The sequence below is a fragment of the Gossypium hirsutum genome, chromosome D11, assembly GCF_007990345.1.
Source record: "Gossypium hirsutum isolate 1008001.06 chromosome D11, Gossypium_hirsutum_v2.1, whole genome shotgun sequence".
NCBI lineage: Eukaryota > Viridiplantae > Streptophyta > Magnoliopsida > Malvales > Malvaceae > Gossypium > Gossypium hirsutum.
Window position 1 is genome coordinate 58281491 of NC_053447.1, and position 21368 is coordinate 58302858.

At 31.7% G+C, this 21368-nt stretch overlaps 2 protein-coding genes across 2 annotated transcripts; one reads left to right on the top strand and one right to left on the bottom strand.

Moving 5' to 3' along the window:
• Positions 1-5304: 5304 nt before the first annotated feature.
• On the bottom strand, positions 5305-6176 carry LOC107926801 (ethylene-response factor C3-like). Its single transcript, XM_016857722.2, has one exon. The coding sequence runs from the start codon at positions 6138-6140 to the stop codon at positions 5361-5363; it is 780 nt and encodes a 259-aa protein (XP_016713211.1). The 5' UTR covers positions 6141-6176; the 3' UTR covers positions 5305-5360.
• Positions 6177-9787: 3611 nt separating this feature from the next.
• LOC107926802 (ethylene-response factor C3) lies at positions 9788-10503 on the top strand. The gene has a single exon (XM_016857723.2). The coding sequence runs from the start codon at positions 9820-9822 to the stop codon at positions 10501-10503; it is 684 nt and encodes a 227-aa protein (XP_016713212.1). The 5' UTR covers positions 9788-9819.
• The last annotated feature ends 10865 nt before the right edge of the window (positions 10504-21368 follow it).

Here is a 21368-nt window from a genome sequence, read left to right on the forward strand (position 1 = left end):
CTCGGGCTCACAAAAAAAAAACCCAAAATAATAAAACAAAGTGCAAGTCCAGTCCAAAATTATATCATTTGGCCCGATCGGAATGGCCCATTACTTGAAAAGGTTGAAGGTCCATCTACAAGCTTGATGCATATGGAAACATAATCTTCAAGGATATGCAATTTTAGATATGATATGCAATCTTAGAAGATATGATTTTGTAATCTTAGAGATTTAATTTGTAGATACCCTTTAATCTTAGCCGTTGATGTAATTGATCTGTACCATTGGATTTGGGGAGGCTCAACTATTAATAGAGGTCTCTCCCTTCATTGTAAAGATTGGAGTTGGGAGCAATAATAATTCTTAACAGCATTCACTCAAATTTCTCACTCTCTTGCGTTCTTATTTTCTGTGGCTTGTTCTTATTTTGTTCTTCGTTCATCTTCGTTTCTTTTTAAGTTGCTTTCATTTGAGTTGGATTTTGGTGGAGGAATGTCGTTGAATCTTCATATTGTGAGAGTTAGACTGACTTAAGCATTTTTTAACCTTTTTTATTTATCCATTTAATTGTTTAATCATTAATTATTCTTTTACTTTTTTATTTATCCATCAACTTTCTTATTTACATATTGTTCATTCATTTAACCATTCTTATCATTCTTTTATTTTCTTCCATTAATTATATACTTTATTTTTTTTTAATATTATGTCACACATGTTGTTTATTTTTTAAAAACTCGTGTTATAAATCATCCATTTTAAATTGTTTGATTATTTGCTTTAAATTTTTGTTCCATATAATTCATTGCCGTTTTTTTATCAAAGTTTTTACGCATCGTTTTAATATTGCGTCAATTTTCCCCAATTTTAAAAAAGAAAACTTTTAAAAATAAGGCAATATTCAGCACTTTGGAGCTTTGAGAAAATCGTGCCCTAACTTATTGGGTTTCGATTTTTTGATCCAAATAACCGAATATCCTTTTTAAACTTTAATGCATGAGACAAGCTTAGTTTCGAGGGTTAAAATGTCATATCCTAACTTACTGGATGTGACATCTTATTACTTCGGGACAAGAAGGCCTTAACATCAGATTCGATTTATTCAGGTTTTTAAAGAGGATCGTATTTTAAAATCTTTTCAAATTTTTGACATTAGGACGTTAATTAATCAATTAGGTACCAATTTTTGGGCGTTACGAGGCTGCTAATCCTTCCTCGTGCATAACCGACTCCCGAGCTCGTTTTCTCGAATTTTGTAGACCAAAATTATTATTTTAATAAATCAAAATGTTTTATTAAAATGATTAATCTCAGGGTGACCCAATCATACCTCGAAAAAAGATTGGTGGTGACTCCATTTTCGTTTTAAAAGTCGACCTCGTTTTTCAAAATAAAAATGGTTTCGACAGTTGTATGCACATATGGTGTAGTTGGCTTGTTTATAGATTAAAGGCTTTATGAAAATGGGCATGTTGGTATGCTTATTATGAATGGTGAAATGGATTGATAATGGTTGACATTAAGTATCTATTTTACCTAAATTTGGTGATTGAAAAGTGGCATTATAGTTTTATTCTTAATGGAATTTGTTTTGGTATGAAATGAGATGCCTTTAATTGGCATATTGGTTAGAAGATTTAAGTTAATTGAGTTGGTATGTTATGAATGTTTGAAGTGAGTTTAGGGCCTTTGAGTTTGTGTGCAAATGGTTTAGCTTGTTGGGCATGATTTGGTCTTAAAATGGCTTGTTTTAAGGGTTAACTATGAAGCACACGACCTGGTACACGAGCTGTCACACGACCGTGTGTCACTTTTAATTCTAGGTGTAGGGTACACATGGTCTGGTACACGGTTTGAGACACAGCCGTGTGGCCCTATTTCAAATTTACACACGGGTAGACATACGGACTGGGACATAGCCGTGGGACCCTACTTCAAAGGGCTATGTCACACGACCGTGTGAACCCTGTTTCCAAAATTTTTAACTTTTTTTTTTCAAATTTTCTGATTTGTTTTAAATTAGTGTCGAATTGTTTATAGGGCCTCGAAGGCTTGATTTAAGGCCCAAATGAGTATGATTTCTAGGTTTGTAATGAGTTTTTGGTAATTACTATTAAATGGCATTATTGATCTGTTTTGAAGTTAATTGTTTTGATTTGTTCGGTAATGCTCCGTAACTCTAATCTGGTAATGGAGACATGTCAGGGTTGGTACAAATTACTTGAACTAATTAAAATGCATCTTGTCATCTACTAACATATATATATTTAAAATATGTATATTTTCTAGTTTAGTCCTTTGGTTAATTGCTATTTAAGTCATCAAGCCTTAACCTAATTAAATTATATAGCGATTAGACTTTTACAATTTAGTCCCTAAGTCATAATTTCTCAAAATTTTAATTAATTCACTTAACCAAATTTCAATTCATCAATACTTTAACTTTGTAAATATCTTTAATATATACGGACTCGATTTATGAAAACAGGGTCTCGAAACCTCTTTTTTCGACACCACTGGAAACTAGGTCATTACAACAACAACCAACTCCAAGTTTGAAAATAAAATATGCACAAAGTGAATCCATAAAAAAAATAAAAGACTGCAACTGATTAGAAAGAGCAACAACTAACAAACAATTTAGTAGCATATTTGTTGATATCATCTTTTCTCTATGCTAGTTCATAATCTTGCTCTTTTTTTCAAACAAGTCTCCCTTAAGAGATATAACCATGCTCGACCATACACTCCCCTTATCAATATGCTTATGTCACAAGGCTAGAACTTTAGTCTCACAATCCGTGTGACCTTAGGTGATTCCTTCGATTCGAATGTGCCTAAGTCAACCTAACTCCCACAAAGTGAGGATTCTCGTAAAATTCCTCTAAGACACCAATTTATATAGTGGAACCAACTCTAGCCAAAAGAAGGCTCAAAGAACAGAATAGCCATAGAAAATAATGCACGAGAGGTGTTTCAGTAAATGCTCTCAATTGTATTCACTTTCAAAGAATACAAAAACAATGGATCCTTTACAACTGATGGGGAGACTATCTATTTATAGTTGAGCTCCCCCAAAACTGAAGGTATAGATCGAATTACATTAATAGACGAGATGAAGCCTATCCCTACAATTAAAGGATTTACAAGATTTACATAATCAAATCATATCTAATCTTAAAAGATATTATTCTACTTAATCTTCTAAGATTAGTTTCCTTATTTACCAATGTATTCTAACTTTCCATATCTGTATCATTGGGCTACCCAAGCTTTAAATGTACAGGCTTCTCCAACAGTTCTTTGAATTGTGCCAGCTCTTGTAGGTCAAATGAGCCCCATATAACTGATAGGCTTCCATAGGATGCATTTTGTGTGATGGTCACAGGCTTTAAACTGCGACCCATGACACTTGTTCATCACATTGTCCATCAAGCATACACACATTCTCCAAATTAATTTCAAAGGATATAGAGCATGACAAATAAATCGAACATAAATCATTTAGTATCCAACAAAAACAACATCAAGTTGTATAAAGAGATCATCAAATAAACAACAAATCAACATCTATTATTCACTACACCATGTCAACTCCTTTGACAAAACATAAACCAACAACTATCAATATTACCTATATCAGTTTGATACAATTGTCGCCACTTTTCCTTAGCCCTACAACACCGACTATGAGAGACTCCTCATCTGAATTTTCCATTGGACTAGACTCAACAATAGGCTTCCTTTTCGCTACTTTCTTCACGCTCACCATATCCGTCAAATTATTTTCATAAATTTACCACATCATACAACACATAATTTTCAATATGGTGTGCCTCCAAGATCTACTCTCAAGCCATTAAATGTAGCACCACATTTTTTGACCAAGCCTACAAAACATCGATCAACTTCATTAACGCAAACTAAACACTAGATTGTCTTCAAATAACTCTCGAAGCCTACTCTGATACTAATTGAAAAATAATTAGTTTGCAGATATGATAAATCAACTTTGTTTAGCGTTTGTTATAACAAGAATTAGAATGAAAACAATTAGTGAAAAAAATAAGAGCAAAAAAAAACTGACACAAACGATCTCTGTTAATGCAGTTAAGATTCTCCAATCTAACATCTACGGAGCTCAAAGAATGATTTTATTCACCAATTTTCTAGATCACCTATTGGCTTAAGCCCAATCTACCCTTACACAAAGAAGTAATTGTAACTTCAATACCAACCCCAATGGTACAAATCACTCTCCTCCAAATACCTCACTTTACATCATTTCTCTCCATAATAAATCCCTACACAAGAGTATGACAGAGATACCCCGCATGGCTGAAGATGAATATCGATCAACAATCTATTTATAAGCTCTCCAACGTGATCAATAACCAGTGTTTTGATAGGCTTGAAACACTCATTTAAAGGTTGATTTTATCCATTAATTATCTTTATTTTTTATCTCATAATAGTCTTCATAAACAAGTTCCCCAACAGCTTGAAATACCCCTTAAATAAATCTAACATAGATTTTTAGAAAATAGCGCTTCAATCACCAAGAGATAAAATTCTTTCATGCTTATCAAAACACCTCAAGGTGTTCGACTGAAAGACTTAATATCCAAGTCGATCCATGTTTTTGTTTTATCAAATATGTCATACTCAAATGGACCAAATTCAGCTTAAACAAAACCTGAACAAGGCCCAAAACGATGAACTAAGTAGAAAAATAGGTTCATTATAACATAACATGCAACGAGCAGGTCAAAAACTCCAACAAAAATAATGTTAGTGATTTGTAAAAATAAAAATAAAATTTTAATATATAATTTATCAAAATTAATATATAATATTAGAGGTCAAAGATTTATCAATAAATTTTGTAGATTTACTTGCATTTAATAAATTTTCGGGTCACCGGTGATGAATTCCAACATCGACACTCTTGACTTTTCTATTGTAATTGCTATAATTTCATTAAAAACAAAAAATCAGTTATACCATAATAAATGTGACATCATTTTTCCTTAATTAAGTTTTGAATCCTTTCAAGTTTGAACACTAGAGTGAATCGTTTCAGCATTGGCAGCACCACGCCCCACCGTCCTTTTGAAAGACGTAAAGCTACTAAAGTGAGAACCATATAAATGCTTATCATTATAGCGGTTGAATATTTCAAAAAGTAATGCATTTTAATTACAATGATAATTTATTAAATTTTAATTTAATTCGCATAGCAATGAGTTTAGTACGTTTAAATTCATTATTCCTCTTCACATAAATATAAAAAAAAGAAGTAAAATTCAATTAGTTTGCTATTGATAACGTTGACTGAAATTATGCATATAGCACACAACTTTGATTCTAAATATCACCTAGAGATTTACAAATTCAAGCAAACAATATCCCCCAAAAGGAAATGGTCCTTTCTTCTTCACCATCCCAACTGAAATCAGAAAACATAAAATATTGGTGGATGAACTCAATTGTTCACCAATAAGAGTTGCAGGTTCCTCCAAATAATCTGCTCCTAAATCTTCCAACACCAGTCTATTTTCCTTCTCATCTTTCTTCATCATCTTCTTTTTGCTCGATCGTCTGGTTTTCATGGAGTACTTCTTTTTCGTAGTCAAAACAGGCGAGCAGCCTTCTTCAAACCCATAGTTCATTTCTTGAAGTGATTCGTAGACTTTATCCATCGGGAAATTGAGTATGGCCATTGGACCTCGCATTGCCAATGCAGCTTGATCGTAGGCTAAAGCTGCAGACTCTTCAGTATCAAAGGTTCCAAGCCAAACTCTAACACCATTCCTCGTTGAGTCCCTTATCTCAGCTGCGTATTTCCCCCATGGCCTCTTCCTAACTCCTCTGTAAGAAATCTCCTTTCCTGTCTCCTCTTCGACAGGCTTGGAGTTGACTTCATGATCATCTCTGAAACTAGTGAGAGATGTGGTGTCAAAGGAGTGTGCTTCTGGGGCTTGATTCAGGACTCCCAAAAGAAGCATTTCTTGAGAATCATTTTCATTGAAAGGAAGAGCCTGCTTTCGGGCATAGCTGAATGAAGAGTGTGGTGAGAAATTTTCTTGAGAAATTTGGGAAGAAGATGATTCAGAGGAGAAATGGAGATTTGGGTATTGAAAAAAAGAAGAATCCATGTATGGAGATCAAAGCAGTATAATAAGTAATATCTGAACAAGCTGTGTTTGGTCATAAGAAGGAACTGAAATGAAATTTGAAGGTTAGGGCTATTTATGGTGATGGAGGGAGGGGAGGGAAAGGGCTAACATCATTCAAATATTCTCAAAAGAGGGTAAAATTACATGAACAAATATTAAGTGTCAAACATATCATTATTTGGTCATTAGTGGAAACCATCCATGGACGTTAATGCACATGAGTCAAAGGAACTTTTGGTGGGGTGGAGTGGGGCATGGCATGGCGGCCTGGTCAACTTAAAAATTCTTTCTCACTTCATCACCTTCACGATTTCCCTTACCAGATTATATTTCATTTAATTACAACACTTAAATAACAGTGATTACACCTTTGGTTAGATTAGATGGATCAACATGAATTGATTCTTAGATATATATATTTGGGATATGTTTAAGGTTAACCTTCTCCATTTTATGAATGATAGTAGATGAATAATCCAAACTTCATTGTCCGTCTTCCATTGGAATTAAATTTGTTTTTGTATACATGCATAGAGGTCAATTGTTGCGCTGATTGGCAGTCTTTGTTTTGGCATAGTATGTGATTTACAAGTTTAAGGCTGTGACATCAACTCTAAAGTTAATATGTATTCTGCTATTAAAAATATCATATATTTTATTACCGCATTTTCACTTATTAATTTTGTAACATGACTTTTATCAATTTAATAATATATATTTGAGGGATTGAGTCTTTAACTCAATTGACATGTATATTGTTGCCAATGCAGGAGGATGTGTGTTTGAGTGCACTGAAGCGCATTATTCTCTTATTTATGGGTTGAGGAGGGGCTATGGGTAATTTTAGATATTGTGTTAAAAAAAGCAGATATGATAGAATTAAAAAAAATCAACATTGTCATTATTCTACTCCAATAACTAAGTTGTAAATTTTATTTTAAATAGAGACACCCGGTCATTATTTTTTTGTAAAACTTTTATATTTAGAAAGATTTTTTTGGTAGAATAAGAAAGATAAAACCATAACTAGACTAGGCGAGGCCAAGTCATTCTAGAGTAGTCATCACGTAGCTTTTGAAGAATTTCATCCGGAAGTTGCATATAAATACACCTGTCCAGAGGTCTTGAAAAGGCCATTGTTGCCAGTCTATCAGCTACTCGGTTACCCTCTCTAAATACATGTGTAACTTGAATCATCCAAGGACGTTGAAATATATCTTTAATTGCTTGTATCACGACTGAGTGGTGGTACTCAACTGACGCCACTTGAAGGTACTTTACTATGTTTTAGGTTAAAATATGTCATAAGTCCTTATATATATATATTAAAATTTAGATTTCAGTCCATGTACTTTGATTTTAAGGAATTTAGTCTTTTTACTTTACAAATTTCAAAATTGAAGCCCAACTATTGATACTATTAATTTTTTTTGGTTAAATTTATGTTAATTGCAACACCATTATTTTTAATTACATGGCTACCAAGTGAGTATTTTTTTTATTTTAAAGTATCACACGAACAAATTTAACAAAAAAAAATGATGTTAACTGTTAAATCTTAACACTAAAATCTGATGAGTAGAGAGACTAAAATCCCAAAAATAAAAGGATATGGACTAAATTCTAAAATTTTGAAACGTACAGAGACTTATGACATATTTTACCTATATTTTAAAAGGAAAAGTTTTTTTTTGAGAAATAGAAATTCCATTAATACTCAAAATTAGGGGCGAAGACAAAAAAATTTATTGGGGCGAAATTAAATTGTATATTCTTATGAGAGCTAAAATGCAAGTTTACAATTTCAATAGTTTATATCTTTATAAAAATTAAAAAATTAAATCAAAATTTTATCATTTTGAAGAGGGTAAAATGTAATTTTACCTTTTTACTAAATTAAAATCTTGTAAAAGAAATTTTTAGTGGGGGTAAGACCCCTGACTTCACACTTGCTCAAAACAATCATTATTAAACAAAAATTACATGTAATTTTAATTAAATTACCTTTTACCTTTTACCTTTTACTAAATAAATAAATAAATTGGTCTCATCAATTTTTAGAGCCATATAAATTTTCTAACTTTTATTAAATTAGGAAAGAAACTTTTCCAAAGTTTATTGGAAAAAAATCATCACCAATCAGATTTCCGTTCTAGAATGATATATTTCTACTTTTATACTGCTGACTTAAAGCTTTAATCTCATTTCTATGCTATTATGTTCTTGATATATTATTTTGTTTTATAGCCAATTTTTTTTTACTCTTTCTCTACTTTTCACTTCTATTTTTATCTACTTCATTTTTTTTAGAGTTTAGAACTCGTTATTAACTAAAAGTTGTTATTATTTAAAGATTGTTCCATAAATAATGGTTGTAAAAGTTTTTTATTTTAATACTCTATTGCTCAATGGATTTTAAAGAGAGTGTAAGCTTTCTTTTAATTTATCATAAGTTTATTTTTATTCCCCACACAAACAATTACACAAAATGAGGTACTGTGACATCACATTATGTTGTTGGAACAACTCAGACTATTTTAAATAATTTTTTATACAATGCCTAAAACTATTTATAACCTCTCCCAAACTCTTAAATAAGAGGATAATGTGGTTCAGTGCACTTGAACTCATGTCTTCTTACACTGACAACCATGCCGTTACCAATTGAACTAAGACTCAATCTGCGACAATTTTAAATCATTCCAACAATAATATTGTCGTTTAATCATATTAAATACCATGCATACTCAGTTTCATGAACAAACATGATTAGTCCATAACAAATAATCAAACAGAAAGTGTTTTGTCACATGGTACAACCCTTACGTGTCATGTGACGAATTTAATGGCAAATTAACGGTGTCAAAAGACGAGGGCTTAATTGATTGCTTAAATTCAATTAAGAGTTTAATTGAGTGCTTAAAATCAATAGATAGCTCAATTGAGTGTTGTTTTCGATTGAGAGTTCAATTGATTAGAATTACTTTCAAAGTGCTTTTTTTTGTATAATAAGCATAAAATAAAATCAACTTAATATTTTCTACATTAAATGATAAATAACTAGCTACTTATTTTATTAATATTTTTTATTGACAATATTATATTAAATAAAGAATTAAAATGATTATCAAACTCATTTAAAATATTAAATGGTGAATATTTTTTAATAAAATAAAAAATTTCAATAATTTATCAAACACATTCTCAAAACAAATTCTGGATATATATATGTAACAACCAATTCATGTTGATCCATCTAACTAAGCAAAGGTGTAATCACTGTAATTAAGTGTTGTAATTAAATGAAATATAATCTGGTAAGTGAAATCATGAAGGTGATGAAGTGAGAATGGATTTTTAGCTTGACCAGGCCGCCATGCCATGCCCCACCCCACCCCACCAAAAGTTCCTTTGACTCACGTGCATTAACGTCCATGGATGGTTTCCACTAACGACCAAATAATGATGTGTTTGACACTTAATATTTGTTCATGTAATTTTACCCTCTTTTGAGCATATTTGAATGATGTTAGCCCTTTCCCTCCCCTCCCTCCATCACTATAAATAGCCCTAACCTTCAAATTTCATTTCAGTTCCTTCTTATGACCAAACACAGCTTGTTCAAATATTATTTATTATACTGCTTTGATCTCCATACATGGGTTCTTCTTTTTTTCAATACCCAAATCTCCATTTCTCCTCTGAATCATCTTCTTCCCACATTTCTCAAGAAAATTTCTCACCACGCTCTTCATTCAGATATGCCCAAAACCAGGCTCTTCCTTTCAATGAAAATGATTCTCAAGAAATGCTTCTTTTGGGAGTCCTGAATCAAGCCACAGAAGCACACTCCTTTGACACCACATCTGTCACTAGTTTCAGAGATGATCATGAATTCAACTCCGAGCCTGTCGAAGAGAAGACGGCAAAGGAGATTTCTTACAGAGGAGTTAGGAAGAGGCCATGGGGGAAATATGCAGCTGAGATAAGGGACTCAACGAGGAATGGTGTTAGAGTTTGGCTTGGAACCTTTGATACAGCAGAGTCTGCAGCTTTAGCCTACGATCAAGCTGCATTGGCAATGCGAGGTCCAATGGCCATACTCAATTTCCCGATGGATAAGGTCTACGAATCACTTCAAGAAATGAACTATGGGTTCGAAGAAGGCTGCTCGCCTGTCTTGACTATGAAAAAGAAGTACTCCATGAAAACCAGACGATCGGGCAAAAAGAAGATGATGAAGAAAGATGAGAAGGAAAATAGACTGGTGTTGGAAGATTTAGGAGCAGATTATTTGGAGGAACTTCTATGTTTATCTGAGACTGCAACTCCTTATTGGTGAATAATTGAGTTCATCCACCAATATTTTACATTTTCAGATTTCGGTTGGGATGTTGAGGAAGAAAGGACCATTTATATTGGGGGGATATTGTGTGTTTGAATTTGTAAATCTCTAGGTGATACTTAGAATCAAAGTTCTGTGCTATATGCATAATTTCAGTCAAACTAATTGAATTTTAGTTTTAGGAGAATAACATCTTATTTTCGTTATTTTGTCAAGCTTAATAAATTATTATTGCAATTAAAATAAATGATTTTTTAATATTTAACTGTTATAATAATAAAAATTATTTGTGTGGTTTAAGTCCACATTGACATCATTTATTTCAAAATTATGCAACACTCTAGACTAACTGTTATAATATTTAATATTCTCAAATTTTCGATTCAATATTCTTAATTCTATTTTTATTTTATTTTTCGTTTTCAGATCCAAACATTTAATTCTATTACTTTCTTATTTTTTTTCAGGAACGCAGGTTTTCTTGGGCAAGATTCTGCCTGGGATTTTACAGAATAAGATATTGTGTAAATTCAGTTCCTGAGGATTTGACTCTACTTCCCTTTCTTTTTCATTATTTATTATAGGGATATGATATTTTTGGTGCATCAAAGTCTATATTGGCATCACTTATTTCAAAATTAAATAATTTGTTATATCTATTTTAAAATCTGAAAGATTTAATATTGTTGTACTCCTAAAAATAAAATTCAAGTTATATGATTAAAAAACCTTAAAATAATTAAGTAAAACAAGTATGACTTAAGTTAATAATTTTGTTTTTTGTTCCAGCTAAAACATATACTTGAATATAACATTGCATCCGCTATTTATATTCTAAATAACCAGTGTTTCTATATAGTGGTTAAAATTAATTTTATTCTTAATTTTTGTTAATTAGGACATTTTATAAAGAACACAGACTAAATACAAGTGCAAAAAATGAATGCATTGACTTTCCAAGAAAAACTTAGTTAATTGTATTTTTCATTAAAATATCATATATACTAATAATATTACCAGAATTTTAATCAGCTTGTCATTGAGCAGTGTATGCGAAGGCAATTTGGCAACTATTTTGAAGTGGCTAAGGACAAGAAAGAGGCAGCGCTGTTTGTATGATTTTCTCATTTGTCTTTCAAAGGGCGGTGGGGTGCTCCCAATGCTGAATTAATATAAATGAAAATATTGTTACCTTACACCTTGCATTTTTCCAATTCTATTTTAAAAATGTAAATTAGTCCATTTATATTAAATTAAAGAGTAAATTAATATTTTTATTAAAAATTTATCTATTTTTATTGTTAAAAATTTACCCTTATACATTAGCGTGAGGTGCACATGGCATGCGATGTGTAACTTTTTGATTATTTTGTCAATCACGTCAGTTTTTAACAATAGAAATGGATGAAATAGAAAGAACTTGCTTACTCTTTAATCTAACGTACCGGAATTAATTTGCCCGTTTTTTGAGTGAATAAGACAAAATGCAATCTAACTCTTAATACAAGAGTTCCCATGATACTTTTACCCATTATCAAAATTTTATAATAATTTTTTATACAATATTAAGGGTTGGGATTAAATCATGCGGTTTGAATCTATGTTAAACAAGTGCCTGACAAAAACTTTAATCACTGTCAAAGGTGAATACAAGGAGGAGAGAGTGGGCAAGAGCCCTAGCCTCCAAAATGGGAAATTGTAGTTTTAATTCCTTATAAATGATTAAATTATAAATTAATATAAGATAAAATTACACTTTATCTCTCAATGAAAATAATATATTTAATCTCTTAAACTATAATAAAATCATAAATTAATATATGATAAATTTTAACCCCTAAAATATTTCTAAATTCACAGTCTGACCAGTGTTTCATATAAATGTAACACAAATTTTACAATTATATGAAAGCATTGAGTTAAATCTGGCAGGTCCAATTACAATGTTTGGTCTGCTTGAGCAGATAAAATATTTGCTGATAGTTTAATAATCCAATAGCGAAATATCTATTGAATTTTCTGGATGGGTTAATTCATGATTTAATTAAACAAATTTACTAGGTCGTTTGAATGAGAGTGACAGTCATTTTAAGTGTCTGAAACCTTGTTAAAACATGGGGCGGCCTTGTTTTTTCTGGTAATTACGTCATTTAATTTGAATTAAAATTAGTGGACGAGATTTTATTTCCTTTTGTTTTGTAGTCATAAATTTTTTAATTCAATTTTGATAATTGTACCGAACCAATGCTTCATAGACTATATTATTGAGTATGATCCTTCCAATTTAAAGACCAAATTTTAAGAATTCGATATCTAAAATATATAAAAATAATTTCATATTAATTTCTCTGCACGGTGTTATGGGAAGATCAATTAACAAGGTCCGTCGCACTGTGAGCAAATATGGGGAAACGCATTTCTACAATAAGTTAATCGATGCACTTTTAAAAAAATATGGGATAGTGCAAAGAGTTTTTACGGCTTATTACCCTCAATCAAACGGTCAAGCAGAAGTGTCAAATTGAGAAATCAAATTGATTTTGTAAAAAACCGTTAAGCCAGATAAGAAAGATTGGAGTTTGTGACTAAATGATGCACTGTGGCGTACCACATAGCTTATAAGGAACCCATAGGTATGTCCCCTTATCGACTTATATTTAGTAAACTATATCATCTTCCTATAGAATTAGAACATAAGGCGTTTTGGGCTATTAAGTAATGCAACATGGAGTTGGACGTTGCAGGTAAGTATCGAAAATTATATATTTAGGAACTTGAGGAAATTCAACGAGAAGCATATGAAAATGCCCAAATTTATAAAAATAAAATCAAAGCATTCCATGATCAAAAGATAACTTGTAAACAATTTTTGGTTGGACAGAAAGTACTACTTTATGACTCTACACAAAGAATTTTTGTAGGTAAACTTTGAACTAAATAGTTAGGTCCCTTTGTTATTACTCACATATTTCCTCATGGTGCAGTCAAAATCAAAAGTGAAGAATCCGAGAAAATCGTCAAAGTCAATGGACAGTGTTTGAAACCTTTCTACGAAAATTTTCAAGTGCACATGGTTGAGGAGTTAATACTTGAAGAAGCCCACGTGCCCGTGTGCCAAGCAGTGTAACTCCTTGAGTTTCGCCACATGCCCATGTGCCAGGCCATCTACTAGGTCGTGTAACTCACTGACTTGTATACAAGGGAACTCTTATATGGCATACGGCTGTGTCACCAGGCTGGGTGCTATACACGACTGAGACACACACCCGTGTCTCAGGCTGTGTGTGTAACACCCCTAACCCATGTCCGTCGCCGGATTGGGGTTACGAGGCATTACCGAACATATCACAGTTCATACAGATATTCATTACATTTCTCAACTCAAAATTTAATCACATCAAAGCTCGAAACTTAATCAAATATCAAATTTATAAAAATAATCATAACATTCAGAAACATTGCATAGTTAAAACATAATCCGGCATCTACCTAAACATATCATATAAAGAACGTATAACCAAACTACTATTCCCTTAGTCGTATATTAAATTTATTATTATAAATATATATAAACTCTTGCACATATACAATTTAAACTTCAAACAAACCAAACTTTACTATTAAAACTTTCATGTATTCATTTATACAACATTGGTAATATAAAACATAACCAAACATACTTTATTTACTATAATATCATGCGCATATTTTCTAATGTCTAAACCATATCTACACATAATAACCGAATCAATATTAACTTATTCCATTAATTGACCACACGGCATACTAGTCATACATACACATATAATCATTTAAACAAGTATCATTTCAATGACCAATTATATTTCTTTTCTTGACACAAGTTCATGCGTAAATAATCATATTGATTTGAACCATTTGAGCACAAATTGCACTAAAAGGACACTAAATTCGCATTCTTTAAATCCATTCACATAACAAATACAACCAATTCCAAATTTACCAACCGTACCTATTTAACCAATCATTCAAGCATAACATATATGAATACATTACTAATACAAACCTATTCAATATAACCTATACACATTCGGACTTATAAACATCCAGTCCATACACATTCGGACATATAAATAACTTCTAACCTTTAAATACATAGCTCATTTTATAAGACATAACTAAGCTCATTTAAATACTAAATCCATATATATATATCAAAACATTTACCATAATATTATCTAACATAACAATCATATACTGCATAATTAAGCCATCGTCAAATGATAAAACCAAACACATTAAACATTTAAACAAAAACTCATATGACCGAACCTAAACAAAGTCATCAAGCCATTTTCGTATGGCTTTATATATATATATATACATGCCCAAAAATCAAACATTTCAACTATGCTATACATGCCATATGCCCAAAATCAACTTAGTAAAATACCAAAAGAAACAGTAGATAGTGTGATAGGCTTTGCTGACGATCCCCGAGCTCGTAACGTGACTCCAAAATCTATAAAACAGAGGTAAACAAGAGCACGCACACAATAAGCCATTTAAGCTTAGTAAGTCTTAAGCAAAAACATATATAACAACAATTACATATTAACATTTTGTTAACAAGGCCGAATTTGCATAATATCAAATACAAGTTATCATTTACTAATAGATCACATTTTAACGTCACATATATATACCATATGGCCGAATATAGTCAATCATATACATATATATATTCACATTTATTATTACAAACATATCAATAGGCCAAATCAATTATATGTTCAACTATGCTAACACAAAATCCATATTCACATAACTTTATATCATTTCAAGTAATCAACTTACCTTGTTTCCTTATAAACATTTAACTAGCACATACTTGAACCTGTAATTCGATTTCACATTCGGTCTTTACTTCACATTGCCCGTTGAACCGTTCGGAATTAAAAAGGATACGCGGATAGTTGGAAAGCTCATACAATGCCAACGTCCCAGACGTGGTTTTGCATGTAATTACATATCGATGCCACTGTCCCAGACAGGGTCTTACACGTAAATCACAAATCGATGCCAACGTCCCAAACGTGGTCTTACACGATAACACACAATAGAATCCTATGTCATGACATATGTATCCTAACTATTCCTAAGGTTCGTACAGGACTTTCAGACATCGTATCTCGATCGAATCGAACTCGAAAACATTGCTCCCAAGCATAAAGTCATTCGGCCAACACTTATATAATCAAGAATTCAATTCAACCTATATATAATTCAAATGTAATCAAAGTTAACAACATTTAAAAATGCTTATAAACTTACCTCAGATGTCGACGGACGGAAATAAACGACTATTCGATTATTTTTGTTTTTCCCCGATCCAAATATGTTTTCTTTGGTTCTTGATCTAAACATATTCAAATTAAACTCATTTAAGCATAATTTTATTCAATTTAGTCTAAAAACACATAAATGGATAAATTACCATTTTACCCCTGACATTTTACACTTTTTACAATTTAGTCCCTATTGCATAAAACACAAAATATGCAAAATTTAACTACACTATAGCTTGGACAAATCTTACACATGTTTTTCCAAGTCCACACATTTTATTTATTTCACATTTTAGTCCCTAAAAATATTGTTTTTGCAATTTAGCCCTAATTACTCAATTTCATCAAAAACTCCAATACAAAACATAGTAATCTAAAACATATCTTTCATTATTCATCATCAAACATCACAAAACACAAATATTCATCAATGGCATAACTCAAAATATTCATCAATATAAAAAAATTCAAGCATAGGTCTTGTAGTACTCAAGCAATAATTACAAAACGTAAAAATTATCAAAAAACGAAACAAAAACTAACCTTAATCAAGCTAGATAAGTGCCAAAACCCTAAATGCCATGGATGTTTTCTTTCTTTGCAACATTCAGCCAACTAAAGATGATAATTGCTTGTTTTATGTTTTGTTTTATTATAATATACATTATTTATTCATTTACTTATTTAACCTTTTATTTAATGTACAAAACATATACATATATTAAGGTTACATTAGTCCTTTGCCTCCCACTAACTTATATAATGTCTTAATTTCATCATAAAACCTCCAAATTATAAAGACAACAACAATTAGTCACTTTCATATTTAACCATCAAATTTTTATTTTACGCGATTAAGCCCTTTTTCTCAAATTAAGCACACAAACAATAAAATTAATTCACGAAACTTTCACCCATGTCAATTCACACATAATCAACACAGAAAATAATATTAAAATATTTTTTAGACTAGGATTTGTGGTCCTGAAACCACTATTCCGATTAGGGTCAAAAATCAGGCTGCTACAGTGTGGACCCAAAATGAATCTTAAACAACAAATTTACCAATTCAAGCTTACTTGGAACCTAAGTAAACCATTTATCAGCCAAAAGACCTATTCAAAGTGACCTTAAACAAGCTAAAAATACCACAAATTCATGCTAAATCATCCATCTAACATTCAACCAATATGCCACACATAGGCACCTTAAACATATACAAATAATACTTACTTAAACATACCAAAAATACCACAAATTCATGCACCATATCTCATTCCATGTTAAACTTAAAAACACAATATAATTGACCATTCTCACTCCAACACTTTGTACCAAGATGCTTTATACATCCACTATTAAAAAAGTGTTCCAAAAGGACTTATCTAGTCATGCATCATAAGTCCAATACCATTCATTACCAACAAGCATAACATACTAAATTTTAACATTTACAGATTCACCAAAACATCATAATACCAAGGAATTCTCTTGTTACATCTCACTTTAACCAACTATAAACAAGTACCCAAATTGACTACCACGCTGATGATAATAATGTGTAAGCTTCTGAGCTGATCCAATCAAATCAACGATTCCAAGAGTCCTACAAAAATCAAATCAAACTCATAAGAACAAAAGAGCTTAGTCAGTTCAATAAGCAATCTCATTTGCTATAAAATACCAAATTTCCAAAGGATGTTAAATTTTATTACACCAACAATAAGCATGCTCGGCACAAAGCCTAAATAACACCAGCACTAAGCCTGCTAGGCACAAAGCCTGAAAAACAATATACTTCAACACTTAAACATCATTCCATAACAGAATCTAAGAATTAGATCACTAACAAGGAATTTAAATTAACTAGGAATAAACATAAAATGAACTTACAGGACTAGTTTGTAGTAATTGCAACGCACAAGAACTACTCTGAAATCTTTCCTTTTCCACGATCGTTAACTCATTCATGATCTAAAACAATAGTTTTATTCAATTGAGTATTTCCAAACTTCAATTTAATCCATAATTCATTTTTATGCAAAATTATCATTCTACCCCTAACATTTTATCTTTTCACAATTTAATCCTTAATCTCATAAATTGAAATCTAAGCATTTTAATCCACCATTCAAGCTAACCGAATTTATTCAGGACTTATATCAACCCAAATAAACCATCATTTCATAAATTTGGCATGAATTTTTACCATTTTTACAAGTCGATACTTAAATGCAAATTTCATCAAAACTCACTTTACAAAACTTGTTTATTTATCAATAAGGATTCATAATCTAGCATTAAAAATTAAGAATCAATCAAGACCATTCATGGTATAACCTTGAATCTTTAACAGTTTTACAAAATAATCCCCAGGCTAGCTAGATTAAGCTACCACAATCTCAAAAACATAAAAATCACTAAAAACGAGGCTCGAAAACTCACCATGCAATTAAGCAAAGCTTGATTGAACTAAGCATTCATCCATGGTGTTCTTTCTCTTCAAAGTAGGTTTTTAGGTGAAAAAATAAAAGATGATACACCTTATTTCTTTTCTTTTGATTTTAGTTTAATTACCTAATTACCATATTAACCTTTAAGAACTAACAAAATTAATAACATGCAATGCACATCCACTAACCTTATGAATGGTATAATTACCATTCAAGTCCATTAACTTCTATTTCCATATTCATTTAGCCCTTTTAATTATTAGAACTCAACTTTTACACTTTTTATAATTTAGTCTTTGTTACTTAACTAATCATGCAAACGTCAAAATTTCTTAATGAAATTTTAATACAACTTTAATAAAATTTTGTAGACACTAATTAAATAATAAAATAATAATTTACTCGTCAGACTTGTGGTCCCAAAACCACTATTTTGATTTCACTAAAAATGGGCTGTTACAATTGAGTTAACGATGTTAAGCAAAAGCGCTTTTTGAGAGGCAACCCAAATTTATTTTCATTTATTTAATTTTCAATTTTAGTTTAATTTAGGTTGAAAATAAAATAAATAATAAGATTATTATTTAATATATTTCGTGTTATTTCCTAGGAACGTTGATAGAGGCTGTCAGTATTCTAATAACCGGATACCGATCGGGGCATGGGCACATCGTGCTCAATACTGCCATTTATTTTCTTCACAACAACACCTCAAACCCAAGAGAAAAACCCACACACTTAACCCAAATCCATATAACCCACAAAATAAACCCAATACCCAAAACCCAAATATAAAAATAATCAAACCCAATCCATTTTTCTTCAAATAAAAACAAACCCAAAACATAACGTAAACTAAGGCCCAAAAGAAAGAAGAAAGAAAAAGGAAATAAGAAGGGCCGAACGACCAAACAGGCCCAAAAAATAGGCACAAAATAAATTTTTTTCAAGAAAATAAAAAAACACCCTAGCCCCACGAAACCCGATCCCAACCTTTCCCATTAATTTCTTCTTCTTCTTCTTCTTCTTCTTCCGTTCTTAACTACAAAATCTTAAATCTATTGAAACCACCATGCTGTCGCTGTCCTCAATGCCGTTCAATTCACCGTTGTTTACCTTTTCTTTCCACCACCGTTTGATAAACCCTCCTCAAGCACAACACTACCACACTTCCCTAGCACCAAGTCGCTACCGTCCTATGCACTTAAAAACCTATAACACCACTAACCTTTCATAACACCAAACCCCCACATTTCCTCCATTAATGCCACATTCCTCAAAACCCCAAAATAACCTTTTTTAGGAATAGTCACAACCCTCCACACAACTGCCGGAACGTTGCTCTCCACCGTCGCAAGCCAACACAATCGTCCGCCATTATTCACCGTTATGAGCCACCACTAAATAGTCGTCGTTGATTAATTTTGAGCTTGAGCACATTCCATGGTTCGAACTAGGAACCAAGTGGCCGACGGGTTCTCAGTTTCTCTTAACCGTGACCAGGATTAATTTTTGGTTCGAACTAAAAACCCTCTACGCCCCTATAAGGTGAATTGTCGCGCTTATTAGGAATCGCTACCGATGAATCCCAACTCTGATCAAGACAAAATGCTCACACAACAGTCTTGATACTTCTGAAAGGTCGAACCCTAACTTACAACCTAATTTACCTTTACTAACGTACTATGTAGGTTGTACAAACGAGGCCGAGATTTCTAACGACTATAACGAAGGTCCTTCGAATAGAAATGAACATTTTCCTCAGCATCAAACACGGTCGTCCACCAACATATCAACCACCACATAGCAGTATTAAAGCTACTGGAAATTTAAGTCCACCATCTGACTCGCCTGAAGAAAATATTCAGCCACCCCGAGACGGTCAACGTAATAGGCAAGGTTGTACCTACACTATGCCAATAGAAGCACGACTATGAGGGTCTTTGAATTTTGCAACCATAGAGCATCGCGTAAGATACGACAACATTCGACAACGGCCACTCTCGATCTATAAGGAAATTGATCTTTACACTCTTGATATGTTTAATATAGGTGATGTCGTATTGAACTACTTTATTGCCATTGGTTGGAATTCATTTGCAAATATTTCATGTGTTGCATATTATGAACTAGTCTATGAGTTCTATGCAACATTTAACTTCAATATTTAAATATGAAGTATGTGTATTAAAATATTTCCTTGCAAGTTTTTTTTATTAGTTTTTTTCCCTTCAACTTTGAATGTAGAGTAGAGGTTCAAACATGCATAGTGATAGTTTGATTTGTTCCTGTTTCAGCTTTCGAGAAAAGAAAGAAAGAAATAATGGAGGAGCTAATTAATTGCAAAAATTGGTCTTCAACCTGTTCATCGTCAATTATATCAAGGGCGCCGCCGGTCCTTGATTTTGGGTTCTTACTATAAATATCAAGGCGTGTATGTATATTATATCTTACAAATCTTATTTTATTTTAAATATAACTATATGCATATCATAGCATAGCATAATTACAATAAATAAATCTAATAATTTATAACTAGGATCAATATGATGAATGCAGATGATAATTTAAATAAAATCATTAGTACATTAAAAGATGTTTGATTAAATCCTGAAAGAAAATTATATTTAAGCCCCCAATTAACTTTAACCTCTTACTTTTGACCAGATTAATGTCTCTGATTTGGGAACCTTTCCCACTTCTAAAGACTTTCAAATCAGTTTGATTGAAAATAGACCACCTCAAGGCCACAGTGCCTTCACTTCTTCCTATTATTTTATTCCTATAAAACCATCTGCCTCTACATTTTAAAATTTATTTCTTGACCAACTTTTGGAACCATGACTCTCTGCCTGCATCCATTCACTTGCATTCTTAATCTTTTTTTTCTTTTATGGTAGAGATTGCAATAATTTTACTAACATGAACGAATATGTTAAAATGATCAATAATAATTTTTTATTTCAGTAAAATAAGATTATTAATATACAAATCTGCATGATACGTGAAAATAACTCTATTATTATAAATTTGAAAAATTAAGTGCTAAAGAAATAAGAGTTAAAAATTTAAATGTTGAATT